The sequence below is a fragment of the Phasianus colchicus genome, chromosome 7 (genome assembly GCF_987193195.1).
Source record: "Phasianus colchicus chromosome 7, bPhaCol1.hap1.1, whole genome shotgun sequence".
NCBI classification, from domain to species: domain Eukaryota; kingdom Metazoa; phylum Chordata; class Aves; order Galliformes; family Phasianidae; genus Phasianus; species Phasianus colchicus.
In genome coordinates this window covers 23,031,898-23,047,050 of record NC_143442.1, presented here as the reverse complement: position 1 = coordinate 23,047,050, position 15,153 = coordinate 23,031,898, and the positions used below count along the sequence as shown (strand labels likewise).

The 15,153-nt window shown below is 35.0% G+C and overlaps 1 protein-coding gene across 1 annotated transcript in view; it reads right to left on the bottom strand.

Annotated features, from left to right (window-relative positions):
- The window catches only part of ITGA4 (integrin subunit alpha 4), a 32,352-nt gene that overhangs the window by 7,461 nt on the left and 9,738 nt on the right, over positions 1-15,153 (bottom strand). The window contains exons 7-20 of the mRNA XM_031601347.2: positions 14,108-14,193; positions 13,717-13,776; positions 13,496-13,633; positions 12,931-13,042; positions 11,126-11,220; positions 10,682-10,772; positions 9,552-9,597; positions 9,029-9,183; positions 7,532-7,686; positions 4,814-4,963; positions 4,157-4,233; positions 1,405-1,555; positions 648-746; positions 131-210 (exon numbers count right to left, since the gene is read on the bottom strand). Coding sequence (XP_031457207.1) covers positions 131-210; positions 648-746; positions 1,405-1,555; positions 4,157-4,233; positions 4,814-4,963; positions 7,532-7,686; positions 9,029-9,183; positions 9,552-9,597; positions 10,682-10,772; positions 11,126-11,220; positions 12,931-13,042; positions 13,496-13,633; positions 13,717-13,776; positions 14,108-14,193 — 1,495 coding nt within the window. The remainder of the gene's footprint in view (positions 1-130; positions 211-647; positions 747-1,404; positions 1,556-4,156; positions 4,234-4,813; positions 4,964-7,531; positions 7,687-9,028; positions 9,184-9,551; positions 9,598-10,681; positions 10,773-11,125; positions 11,221-12,930; positions 13,043-13,495; positions 13,634-13,716; positions 13,777-14,107; positions 14,194-15,153) is intronic.

The following is a 15,153-nucleotide window of genomic DNA, read 5'->3' as shown; positions in this document are numbered from 1 at the left end:
AATTTTTCTAAAGATTAAGCGGAGGATGTGCTTTCTTGCAGTTGTGCTTCAGTAAGTCTTTTCAGTTTTCTCAATTCTGTTTTGAAAAGCTAGGAATAATTTTAAGTGAGCAATTTTTATTAAACTTTACCAGCTAACATTAATGATGATGTTGAGGTCGTCATCTGCTCTGGTGAAAGAGCTTGCATCCAAAGGGAAACTGAAATCCAGCTGAAGAACAACACCAACAAAAAAAAAAAAAAAAACAAAATCCTTTTTTAAATGCCAGTGTATCTTAACACAGTTTTAATCAAAATATTTTATTAGGCTCATCTAGAATTTCTTGCTTTTTCTAAAAAAAATATAAATAAAAATTAAGGCCTAAGTAAATACTTTTTTTGCATCTTCCACTCCTTCTGGTCTAAAAAATTTGTTCATAGCCTCAGTCAATTTATTTCTCTAGGAAGCCAACCACCATCAAGTGATACATAATAAAAAGAATGTTGTCCCTTAATGAATTTATCCAGAGAATATTCAAGCAGATATCAATGTTACAAGAAACAGTAGTTTGGAATGAGTGAAAGATTTTGCAAAACATTTTTTTTCCGAAAATCCTGTTAAAACATATTTAGAGTGTTTTTGAAGCAGAAACTTTAGGCATAGCTTACCTTTGACTTTTGATCTACATACAAATAACCAACACTGCACTCAAGTTTCACTGCATGAATATCTTTGTCTAATACTTCACAGTGTATCTGTTTTTCTTCCTAAAATTAAGGAAAATTGCTAATGATTAAAATAAAACTGTTACTTTCAGACACTTCAAGTTGCAAGCACAGACTAAAATTGTTTTCTAATGATGAAATATACAGAATAATAATACTATTCATGACTTTTTTAACATATGCTTACGTTGATTAATGCATCACTTAATTAACTTAATCACTTACTTAATTACTTAAGTTTTGTTTGTCAGAGAAACTGAGGTGTTTAAGTGGTCATTCTACACACAGCACTGTCAGATCCGTTATTTTAAGAAGCCAGAAAAAGAAAACAATTAGACCTGTGATTTATTCATAAGATTGAAGAAGATCCAATTTCAGAGTTTTTTGTGATCAGACCAAAATTTGCAATAACATATGGAAATATATTTAGAAACCAATCTTTTCTTGTTATTGTTACCACGTCTTGTTGAAATGATTTCAAAGCAACCTACATTGATTAAATCACACCTATTCTGTGGTTTAGAAAGATTGAAATCTAAGAACTTCAGATGTAGATTCGTCAGCTTTCTGAATGTGTGTACAAGGGGTTAATTTTCAGTATCTGAAGAAACTCAACAATTCATCACCATATTTGGAAAACGTCTGGCTGAGAAATAAGAATATCAAAGGATTACTGTTTGGCAGATTTTCTTGACCTTACCAAGTCCGGAACTCGGATGAAATAAAGGCCTTTAGGGAACTGAATGTGGAGGACAGTTTCATATGCATCATCTCCAGCATTGTGCAGAGAAACGTTCAACAACAAAGTCTTCGTACTTCCAACAACAAGGTACATTTTCTTATCATGAGGCCTATAAAATAATCATAATACCAGTGAAAAATAATTGTGTACACAGCTTATATGCAAAAACATCTTTTCTCCTGCTCCTTTAGTTAATCTCATCTGGTTCTGAAAAAGGCTGAGCTGGAAATCATTCAGGTGTTCTCTCAGTCCTCTTACCTGAAGGTACAAAAACAGTTAGATGATGGTCAACTCATTACTGTGCCTTTGAAAGCCTGAGGCTATTAATGTGAAAAGTGTTACCTTGGCTTTTACAGGATAGGGCCTTTTCTTAAAGAAGAGAATAGCAATGTGCTCCAACTACACTATTTTCAGATGCTATTTCAAAATCTGCTCAATATGACACAGGTCACAAGGAAGGTAGGTGATCATGCCTATCTTATGATCTATATGATGTTCTATAATCATGTTACAAGTACAGACACCCTGTGAGGGTCTAAAAGTAAACTTCAGCTTGACATTAAAGTTTAATTAAGACTTGTAGAAGCGTTGCCTAGAAATAGACATTTATCAGATATTCTGGCTTGAAACCAAAGCATTAGTCACTGAACACCTTTGGGAAAGAAGCTGGCACTTAGACAAGCAACAGAAGGTAAAAGCACGGCATAAGCAGATAGGTTCCAAGACAAAAGCGAATTAAAGAGAAACACAATGTTAACGTTTCAGTAGCTTGATTAAATTTAGGTTAAATTTTAAAATTATTTTACTGGTTATATGCTTACCATTCGGTCCTCTTATATGCATTAAAGCCAAGCTCATTAACAACACACTGTCACAAAAATGCCTCCCAGCTTAACATAGAAGTACACAAAAGCACCAGGTGCACATCTGGGACAACAACAAAGCTGAAGCAGAGCTTTTCCCTGGTAATCATATTTCATTCTTCATTAAAAAATGCATGATGTGGACTAGAAATTTACAGAGCAGGCCAAAATCTGAGCAATTTAAACAAAACATGATAGTGTATATATACGAAGACTCACAATTAGGCAAGTAAGTAAAGCATTACATCAATGCCCCTATTTGATTTCATTCTTTTAAGACTGAAAGTGTTTGCTCTGCTGTTCAAGGATAATGAATGCATTCTGTCTAGACAAAATAAATTAATGCTTCACAGCTAACTAGTTTTTAATCGAGATACCAGGGGCACAATGCAATTTAAGGTGATACTTCACACTTTATCAAGATATTTAGCCTATTTATTTACACTGAAAAGCTGCTACTGGTACCTAATGCTAAGCAGGTACATTGTAATCTGTTTTCCTTTCTTAGATCTTTGAAGCACTTAGACAATCGCACTGGTAGTATCACAAATAAATGCTGCACAATCTTTCCTTCGGAAAAGTTTATGATCATTTAAACAAATAAAACCTGAAAGCTTAAGAAAATGAAAGGGCTTTAGACTCACGCTATAAGCTACGTGTCAGAGTAGGAAAAAATACAGTAATCTTATTCTGAAATCTATGAAGATGAAAGAGCTTGTGCTCAGGATCACCCATGTGTGATTAATCAGCATTATGCGTTAGCTGTCATTGTTATGTGTCATTTGAGGATGTTCTGTGAGATAAACCTTGTATCTTGATTAAAGCACAATTAACTTTAAACTTTAAAAGTGATAAACTACACAAGAGAATCCAAGTCTCACACAAAATACCTAACAACCTGAGATTCACAACAGGTACTGCTTTTTCATTTTTGCATAAAATCAGCTCACTTTATTACATCAAAGTGTAATACTGAATAAAGGAAAAGGTTGTGAAGATAAAATTTAACTTAAAATCTAACCATGAATATCTATGTTGAATGCAAATGAAGGTACACAGTTTCAAACTTTATAAAGGTGACAGTGAATATATATCTCAAAGAATGGCTGGGTGTTACAGAGATTCTTCAAGATTATAATAATTCTATTTAAATACTTTGAAAGTGCATTAATGATATTGCATAATTACAGGATTTAAACATGATATCTAATTGGAAGGAATGAGAAAAACTGAAACATTAAAGGAGATCTTAAAGAAAACCAGGCTGTAAATAAAAAAAAAAAATCACCAAGCAAAATTATTTTTTGAAACTGTAAGCTAATTCATAAACAGAAAAAGAGGCTAAACCTTGCAGAATACTCAACCATCTAGTATCTCAGCAGTATAAAAGTGAAGATGGTGATGTTCTTAGGTAAAGGAAGAGAAGGAACTGCTTCATTATAATTGAAAGGCCTTAGTAGTAAAACTGAAGAATCTTCCTTGTACAGTGCAAGTACAGCATCTTCGTAAAAGCTGCAGAAGTAACTGAGATTGTCAGTTTATCTGCGACACTGTGCTCTTTTTCTTAGCATGCTTATGTATGAAGCATGAAATACAAGTGTACCTTTTGTCAGACTGATGTTACTTTATGAGCTGTAAAGTCTTCTAATTATGCAAGAATAGTTCTTCAATTAGGTACATTTCTGTTACATTTCCTGGAAGATTTATGATTTTAATATTCTTCAACTAAACTTAGATTTCTTTCCTGTTTTTTTTTTTAGGGAGTTCATAGTCTACTTTTGCAAATTCATTTTATTTACATTCAAGAGAACAAAGAACAATTTAGATAAAATCTAATCTATACTTACTTTGGAAAAGCAACTTTTCCAGAAACTCTCAAATCAGCAGAGCAATTTTCTTGGGAGCAAATTCTTGCAAAAACAAACTATAAAAGACCAAAAACAAAACCAAAGAAACAGGAAAAAAAGGCATTTAAAAAGGAACGTATCACCTTGTTACGAAGTATATGGAATTGGTTAATGGCCCTTGGTCCTAGAATAGGTTATGATTTGCTATTTTACAAACACATTCTGTGCACTAACAGCTACAGAGAGGCATTCCACACTCATGCTTAATCTCTCACCATTAAACCAGTATTTCATATTCAGCTGATTTTAAAAGTAGTACATTAAAAGGGCAGAGCATTTTAGAGGATCCAGAACTGAGGTCTCTCAAGTCTCTTCCATGAGACAACAGTAACTCTTGCAAGAGAAGCTCTGCTACACAAACTTTACTTATCAAACTGCAGGTCTGATTAGACCAGAGATACCAAGAGTTGCTTGTGTCTGTGCCCTGATTATCAGTATGCCACAGAGCACATTTATATCATTTGTCACTAGGTTCAGCAACTTCCTGTCTGCAATTCTGTGACTCCTAAAACAAATTTTGTGTGAAGCTTCTTTTAACTGAAGATTAAAATGTGAATGTTTACTTACTGCATTTGAAAGAAGACATCAAACACTAACCTTGCTTTTTATAATATCTTTTTCTTTCCTCCTTTGAAGAACAGGTTGGAGTGGAGAAAATTCTTGAGTATCTCTTTTCTGTAGAATACGTTGCCCCAGATGATAACTTGCTTCAACATGTACAGGAGTCAAGATATCCCTTACATCTTTCTATGAAAATTGGAAACCTAATAAGTTAATCATATAGACATGTATGCATGTGTTTTAGAAATCATGAGGAGCCTTAGAACCAAGTAAAACAGGATCACTTATTGTTTTGTTAATGTAAAATAATTTCCTATGCCATATGTTTTAAATATTTTTCCAGATGTCTTCATCACTGAAAGAATTAATAAAAAATGCAGAAAACCATAATACATTCATTGATAGCATCAGGCATTTCAGAACACATTCTTTTATTAGAAGAAGTCTAATTGAATAGTGATCTACTTTACATCCATCAACAATACTGCCGTGTTCTACTCAATTACAAAAGCAGGTAAAAGTAGGCTAAAAGGAAAAAAGTTGAATAGTGGGATAATGTCAAACAAACCAATGGATATTTCCATATTAAATCAAAAGTTCTCTTCCAGTACCACTAAATCTGTTCACAGTGACATTTTATTTTTCTGCCTTTGTATTTCCTATTCCATATTAAGGAGATTAAACTCCTCAATAAAGTACACTGTTTTCATATGAAACCTTGACTGGGCAAGAATGTTGGAGATCAGAGCTCAAACTGTCTACTTCTGAAATCTGAACAGCTTGAAGCACTGAGCACTAACAAGAGCAAACCTGACTGAATTATTCCCTAAGAGTAAGAGATAGACACTGATGGCCACCACTTTAGTTCTTAGCTACAAACTTGCTTTCACGAAATCACAGGAAATCTAATTCATAATTTTCCACAGGGTCTTCTCTGCATCTGCTTTATATTATTTTCAGTATACTAATTGGCTATTAATTACTCTTTACTTAAAATACATAACATGCACATAGTCTCTTGTAAGAACTGTGCTTGACAGACATTTACACTTAATTTTAGGAGCATCACACAAGTTTTCATACAGAAACCTCAGTGGGTGGATGGAGATGCTTTAATGCTATTAATTAAAAATTGGGAAAAAAATTGAGCTGTGTGGAGGAAAAGATGTTAATGATAGATTATGGGAGCTGAAAAGCCAAATCGTATCTTTCTTCCTACACAAATACATGCTGGTACAGCAATCTGTATACAACCCTTCTAAGAAAGTGGGCAATTTGCCATTGCTCCTTTAAGAAACATTCATTTAGGTGCAACTACCAATTGAGATGCATCTAGGCAATGTTCCAGGAGGTAACACAAGCTTTCCATTCTACCCAAAGCTTTATCGTGAAGAATTAGTGTCTAATGATGTCATAAACAAAACAGGAATAAAAGAGAGAGAGTCAAAAATACATGTAGGGTTTTCATAGCTGTAGAAGATTACGTCAATTTCCCAGCCTCTGCATAGGATCAACTGCATCAGTCATCCTAACAGATGTTTGTTCTAAAAGGTCATGAAATTGCTACCTCAAGGATTTTAAACAAAAGGCCAGGCAAGCTAGGTCATTACTTTATTACCGTTTTTCTCCTTACATCTAAATATACCCTGTTCTTAATATTTCTATAAAGAATTATTTTCCTTTTTAGGTAATGCCTTACAGGAGATAATTTTTAATTTTTCCTCTGTTTAGTAAATTGTGATTCCTCTTTATCCAGTAGATTTTATTGTTTGATTGTATCTTAGGACTTCAAATACTTCTTGATTGCTCTCCGAATTTTTGCTGGAGAGGGCTAGCTTCTAAGATGTTTGATTGATTGAATCACTGTATTTTTTTCTTGTTCAGGGAATGGCCTTAAAAATGTCGTCTTTGTTTGGACTGCAGCTCTTACTTTTAAGATGGGTCCTTCATTCATCATTCAGAGGGATATACCAAGCATGAGTACTGCATTTCTTTTCTCTAAGGGACTTAGAAGCTATTATTGGTGTTAGAGTCTTACTGACTATATTTGTACCAATTCATTTCTAAGCCAGAACCTCCTGCCAAATGCCCACTACTGTGGCAGCACTGCTGTCTGTGGCTTCTCCTCTGAAGCAATTCTACCAGTAGTTTCTTTCCACAGCAAAGTTGTCTCTACAACTTTATAGACAGAGAATGGAAACCACATTCATGACACTAACCCGGTCCAAGATAGACACTGAGATTCCCAGGAGAACATAGATTTGTACAGGATTCACTTTTGTGAGCAGAGGAGTAGGGAGATACTGATCAGTCTGTAGGCACAGTGCGTGGTTTTCACATCATTCAGCTCTGAAGTCATTCATGAAATTCCCACGAATGCTCTTCCTACTCCCATGGAAAACCGTATGTCACACCATACCCACTTAGTTGCTACAAACTAAATCCCTAAATCCATCATCCATAGAAGGGTGAAAAAAAAAAGTCGAAAATGCTCATGTTCTACTTCGTTAATGTGATGATGATTATTATGCATGTTTTCTCTGACAGATGAGATAGCAGACCCCAACATGCTTATAGAAAGCTGAATAAGCACAGAACTAAAAGGTATCACAATTGTGAAAGTTATGAACACAAATATTTTACTTCAGAAATTATGTGATGCCACTGCAAACAAAACAAGTTATTTTTCAGCAGGTGTGTTTTCAAAAGAAAACAATGAATTTACAGAGCAATACATACTGAAAATTACATTACCCTCATAAATGCTGGATGACCTTTGCAGACAATTTTTTTTTTGTAAATCTTGATTCTTCCAGAGGTTGTGTCAGATGTTCCATTGGCAGAAAAATAAAATCTTGCTTGTGTATCCACTTTTCTCTTCACATCAACACTCAGATTATAAAACATTTCTGCAAAATAAAAAAAAAAGAACATAAAAGTTATAAAAACTTTAATGTAATAAATTCATTATTTCCATGAATTTATGATAAAATCACATTTTTTACTCACTCCCTTAAATACGTTCCATAATATCCTTCATAAAATGCTCCACTTAAACATTCTAAGTTGGTAAGTCTTACATTCAAAAGCAGCAAGAGTAGTCCAATTTGACTGCCCGTCATATACAATAAATATGAATTTTAAAAGATAGGAACTTGGAACTTAAATTTTACCATTACATGTATTTTCTGGAATGTTTTTCTAAAGGATAACATATATTCTCATACAGAAGTTTTAAGTAATTTGACTTCATATACAATGAGGGAGATCAACTTCTTACACGGTCTGACAGGGGTAGGATAAGGCTCTAAACTGAAAGAGGGGAGATGTAGGTTAGGTGTTAGGAGAAAATCCTTTACTCAGATGGTGGGGAAGTGCTGGCACAGCTGCCCAGAGAAGCTGTGGTGCCCCATCCCTGAAGGCATTCAAGGGCAGGTTGGATGGGGCCCTGGGTAGCTGAACTGCTTGGGGGTAGCCCTGCCATGACAGAGGATAAGAACTAGGTGATCATTAAGGTTCCTTTCAACCCAAGCCATTCTATGACTCTATGATTATGTGACTGTATCTTAGAGCATATATAAGCATGTAAGTAAGGTGTTCACAGAATACTCTATTTTTTGTAAATCATTGTGGCCTACTATCTCACTCACAAACATATTAAAATGATGTATTGAAATGACAACCTGAAACAAAATCACTACAATGCAGTTCAAAGTTACCGGCTGGAATTTAATCACACTGCTATTATATAAGCTAATTTAGCTACTAGAAATAGTGTATCCGTGGTACCATTTTCAGTACTGCTGCAAAATCTCTGAAAATATTGTGAAATGGTTATAGGCAACCCCAGAGGAAAGGCTTAGTGTTGCCACAAACTAGTGAGGTAGCTAACAATTAGTTACCACTTATCACTATGTTCTTAGGTTACACTGTAGATGCAGTAGACAACTTGGAGTTCCACCTTGATCCTCACCATGATGCCTTCTCACCTTTTTGATATCACTACCTGTTACAAGACACATAGCTCAAATTGTCCTAGTAAGGATGTGCCATTACTCAATTTTTATTTTTTATTTTTTTTACAAAAGTAATGGTTGGGCATTAGAGAAGCTAAAAAAAGTATCCATTTTTTATAGTTTTTCATTTCATCCTGAACTCAGATCAGTGAACACCATTACTCATTAAATACCAATAGCATTACTTTGCAAATGTGTCCATTTCAAATGAATACATAAATGGGAAATAGCTTACCAATATACCCAGGTACCTCTCGTCCTGTGTAGGTAAAGCATATCTCTAGATTCATACAGATGGCAGGCTGGTCATTTTCCATGCAGTTCAAATTAGTTCGATTTATTGACTTCAGGTGTTTTAAGGAAGCTTCAACAATTATCACTGGTTTTGTTCTAAGAATGCAGAAGTCAGTATTCACAAAATGCTTCAGAAATAACTTACACTATCTCTGCAGAATCTAATGGAATCTCTAACAGTTATTTTTCTATTTTAGTATTATGATTTTTATGTTATCTGCATTTTAAAGTATCTAAGTCTTTGTTGCCTTAAGAAATTTTGGAAGAGTTTTTTCTTTCTCATCAAAGAATTTATTTAAGTGATTCAGGTGTATAGCATTCTGGAGCCAAATGACTGAAATTGAGGACACCAAGAAAAACATCGTGAGGTTACAATCTGCAGGTAATTTTTTTTTTAAATTTCATTTTACAAAGTACAGTTACACTGCATGGTCTTTAAAAGCACTAAAAGGTAGTAACCTCACCTCAGCACCACAGCAGAATCAGACAGAAATGCACCAACTGCTATATCTGTATGAAAAAAATTGATCAACAAGCTTAAATTGTCAACGGGAATTACTTCTCAGGTACAAATGTTATGTAACATACTCATCTTTTGGCAGCATTTAAAAATGACTTGTCCTTTATTTGTTAAAAGATATGCATATGGCATGCTTCTCTGTACAGAAGATGATTGCTCAAATACTTGTCCCCTGGCCATTTGCTGGACTTGCAGATATTTGTAATGGGAAGATCTGATTTCTATTCCAAGTTTAAGCAGCTGACACAGAAATAAATTCAGCTAAACAGGAGTCATGTACCTTCTTTTAAACCCAAAACTGTGATTTTGCTATGCTATGCACACACATATACAAAACAATTTAATTATATGTATCATGTCTAAAATTATAGATAGAATTTGGTAGAGCTAGAAAAAATATAATTTATTCCAATTTAACAGAAAACTACTAATGTAATAAGGAAAAACATGCAGCTGCTTACATAAGCAGAGCCTACAACATACACTTCATGGGAACTTTATGCTTTAAGACCTGACATAATGTCTATCTGTACAGTGGCAGAGCATTATAACTATATATATAAAGCAAAGAGTTTTTACACAAAATTAGCACTTCTGTGTCCATAACAATACTCATCCAAAGCCACGAGTCCTGAGTCAGGTTAATACACGCCATGCACACAGACTTAGTGTTGCTGAGCTCACTGACTCCTAGCAAGATCCAGACTATGTGAAGACCAGAGAGATTTTCAGGATAGCACACTAGACTGGCCAACAGATGTGCTTCCTGTACCTGAACTAGCTCACTGTGACACTAGCTAATGAAATGATTACAGTAAAAAGTAAAAATTATATTTTTCTTTCTCTTGGGTACTATGATCTTGCTGTTATATTTTTCTTCTACATCATCAATAACAGTTAGATGACCATAAAAAATGCGTGTCTTCAGCTTTACTTCTTTTCTTTCCAAAATGCTAGATCATGTCATCTTAATAACAGATTTTCTTCTGTTAAGAGTAACAAGTAGCAGTGAAGTTGTTCCCTATGAACTTGCACTCTTTTAAAATGAAAAATAATCACAATTGTTTAAATCACCTTGATAACCATTGTTATCTGCATCAATACCGCTTGCTATTGACTGTCCAAACATGCTCAAAGTAGTACTGACTTGCTGTCCTTGTATTCTCTAATGAGGAAAAAGAAGAGAAAATTATTTCTGGAAAGTAACTTTAGTGTTACAATATCCAATCAAGTAGATAGCACAACCACCCTGCTGCTGAAGCAGTCATGCATCTACCTGTGGAAGTGTACCTCTAAAAGTAATATTCTTCCACTACTGTAAATGCTATATCCACAAACCTGAGGCCTCTAAAACATTTTTATTTTTTTGTAAAGGTTATATTATGATAATCACAGTCTGTGTAAAAATTTCTGGAGTCTTTTAAAGTACTGAATGTTAAATTAAGAGAAAAACCTCTTGAATCTAAACTTAACGTTTTTTTTCCTGGATTGATTGATTTTTCATTGAAAAAATCATACCTGTGAAAATGATGGAGTTATTCCATCTTCCCTGCCGTTGTATATATAAATAGCTCCTTTTAGATCATCTTCTTGTGGAGCCCCAATTGCTACGTCTGTGGAAAAAAAACAATTATAACAATAAACAGTTGATTAAGAAGCGTGAACAAAATGCAGTTAATGAAATCCAAACCAGAATGCACGCCGTATCAGAGCACATTTATTTGACTGAATTCAAAAGCAAGTGCTAAAGATAAAGGGAATTGGAAACAATACAGACAAGCTCAGTAACGTGACCCTGCCTGAAGTACTACTGCCTTTCTGGAAAATAAGGGCTAAGCTGCCATTAATTTTGTGCAATGCAAAGTCTGTTCTTATCAATCCTGAATTTGACCCTTCAGAGGTTATTGTGGAGAGTGGCTAAAATGTGGTCTTGAAAAAACAACTGCCTGTGTTCTTGAAACTATTATGATTTTCCTGCACTCTGCTATTCCCAAATGGACTAAATGACTGAAGCACAAGTAGTAGTTTTATTACATTAACTAAAATGAACAATGTATTTTACTGTGATATGTCCTTAACAGCTGATAAGAGGAATGAATGGGCATTTAACATGGAAATGAAGGCAGTCCGTTATCTGTACAAAGGATTATATTTTAAACATACTTGATTTAATCCTTAAATGGTTCGTCAACATAAAAATACACAAACCAACCAACCAACCCTTAATAGTCCCTACCAAAACATCAACAAAAAGCTCCAGGGTTCAAATAGCCAGAGGACATTCACCAAAAAGCAATGGGGGAATTAATTACAACATCTTAAAATTCACCCATGCAAATCAATAATGATGACATTTCATTCACAAAGAAACAGAACTATCTGTAAATCAGAAGTAATATATGGACCACCAAACCAAAATCAGAAGAAAAGCAAAAATCTGATGCCTGGGTTTAGCTGAACAGCTCTCTGATTGAATCCACATTGACTGAATCCATACTTGGCTGACTAAAACACACAAAATACGTCTCTCCACTTGTGAGATGAAAATAGGACAGCCAAGTTGTGCTGTCTAATTAAAGCTAAACATATGTTCTTGCGGGGGGGTCAGATTCTACACCAACGTGCATGCCATTATCTTCACGGGGCTGATACAAAAAGCTTACATCACTGAAGATGTTGGCTCTGCTGTGCTTTTCTGTTACTTACTATAGACAAATGGTTTCTAGCACCCAATTCCTCTTTATATTTTGCTTCCAGCTGTTTTTCTTACAAGAAAATTTATTTTCCTATTGTCACTCTCAATATCGTCTCCACTTACTCTTTCCAATGTTTAGCTTCCTTCAAAAGCTAATCTACTTGCTTCAAGTCTCCCTGCAGTTTTATGATGCCCATTTTATATTATATTCAGTGTCATATATCTGCTTTGTTATACTGCTATTAAATTGATTTTACTTCTCTGTTCCCCAGCCCTATGCTTGACTATTGTTTTGCTTTGCAGTTTGCAAATATTCTAGGGCAAAACTTGAAACTTCTGTGTAAATTTATGAATATCACGCAAAACAGAAGAACTGGAATCTAGCAAGAGTTATAGGAACAGTAGGTAAAGGAGGAAAAGGACTGCTTTAGGGAAAAGAAGGCCTGGTAAGAAGCAAATTACTGTTTTAAGTCTTGCAGGTTACAGGAGAGGACCAAGAACAGAGAACAAAGGGACAAAATCTTCTCAACCTTTCATAATGCTCCCATTTATGGTGACAGGCCACTGCTCAGTGAGAATTAAAACCAAAGTGTTTTTTTTTTTTTTTTTAAATGATTTTCATACTTACCTTCAAAACCATCATTATCAATGTCTCCTAGATTGGCTATGGACTCCCCAAATCTGGCTGCATATGAGTCACTCCCACTGAGCTCTATGTCCAGTTCTATCATCTTTGCCTCCTGAAGGAAAACATCATCAAAGGCACATTAACAGAGGCTCTTCCAGGGGAAACTCCTCAGAATAATAAAACTGCTTGGAGCATTGTAAAATTTACTCAACTCCTTACTGCAGAAGCCAGCATTATCAAAGATATCTAAAAATATTTACCATAAGAATGAGAAGAAATAATACAGCTGTTCTTTAAAAGTGAAAACAGCAAATTCCCATAGCAAACACCTGTAAACAGCAGAAGGCTTGTATCAGAGTACAGGAGCTTACTGCTCTGAGAAAACTGTGTGCATTAAAGTCTACATAGCTAGCCTCTGTGGGTGTGTTACAGAGTCCTGCTGAGATCATCACCATGCTTCTACAGTTGTTTTTCCTATATCCTGTATGATACAGGAGAAGCAATCTTTTAGCTTGTTTTACGAGAACAACTGTGGTACTACGTATTTTGAAGAAAAAATACTTACAGAACCTGAATTGATATAGACATAAACTCTTCCTTCTTCTCTGATGGTACTTTCCATGGGAGCACCAACTAGCAGGTCTGAGAGGCCATCTGAATTCAGATCCACAGCACAAACCGCAGCCCCAAAGTAAGAACCAAGCTGTGTGCAAACAAGAAATCCTGTCACTTCAGTTTTTTATGGTAGAAGTTGTAAGGTGCAGAAAAGTAGCATAAAAGACATACCTTTTTACCTCTTAGTTCAAACAGAATATTCAGTTGCTTGTCAATGCTAAAAATGTACGCCTAAAACGAGAAGAAAACAAAAGTGAAGCTCAGCAAACAGTAATCTGATATACTATCTTCTGTTTTCTTTATAGCATGTGCAAGAGAATCATCTAGGCAACACACAGTATCACAAGGTACTGCTACTTGCTATTTCCTATCTGTACCTTTAACATTGCAGTTCACAGCAGTATTATGTAGACTGTCTTCCCTCCTTCTTTCTTTAACTTTTCTCCCTAGGAGAAATCATATTACCTGACACTTGTCTTTATTCTGTTAATCTAATCTGGGAAATAAATAGGTGGCTAGTGGTGGAGTATTGATCAAACCAACAATATAAGCAATCTCTTACTTTACCAGTCTGCTCCTGTTGGGGAGCCCCTCCAATTACTTCTGTGCTAGATGATGCCAGAAAATGTCCAGCTCCAACAGAGTACCCTGCAAAACAGAAATGCACTATTCACTACTGTCAGTGCTATACAAACTAAAAAATGGGAGGGTGACGCTTGAAAGCTGTCAACAAATTATTACAAGTCTGAGATTCAGACCTCATGCAAGTTAGCAATGAAAACAGAAAACTTTTAAATATAAGCAAAAGGTCCATACAAACATTAAGCTCCAATAAGTAGAAATGAGTGTCAGAAACACATTTCTTCCCAGAGATTCAATTATCTGCCAAACTTTAAAAGTCTGTAAAATAAATGGCAAACATCTTCTGTTACTGCATATTCTACAGTTGCTCAGTGAGTCCATAATGCAGTGCAAACTATCACTTGTGCACACAGTGCAACATGGAAGCACTTCATTCGATTGTCACTCAAACTATTGTTCTAACTGGACTGCAGAGAAATTAAATGTGGGGGTACTTACGCCTGTGCACATCTTTACGTCTGTGTGTGAATGTTTTTATACACACACACAGAGGTTACTGTGTATGTCTACATAGCACTAAATCAGACCAAAAGCTTGATTACATAATAAGAAAACATTGCATCAGCTTTTGTAATTGAATCTACATAACAACGTATTTGTCTGTGTGGAGACAGCTCTCGACAAGCAGGACCACATTTTGGCGCAGACATCCAGCCACAGAATTGCGATGCCACAAGCTGTAGCTACACCAGTCATTGTTATTCCTTCCAGAATGCATTATAGCTAATTTGAAACAGGGAAGACAGTTAACATATTTTGCTACTCTTGCATTTACTGAATTTTTGTTGATTTTCACAGCTTTCAGAGAAAATGGAAAAATCATCTTGGATCAGATAAGAATGGGCTTTAAATCTTTCATCTTTGAAGACAGCTGTTGGGAATTCATGTTCTTAAAGCCAGCATTTATTTTCATATTTTAAGGTAAGAGATGTGAAAAATACAGTTTCTCATTTAAAGGTCAACACC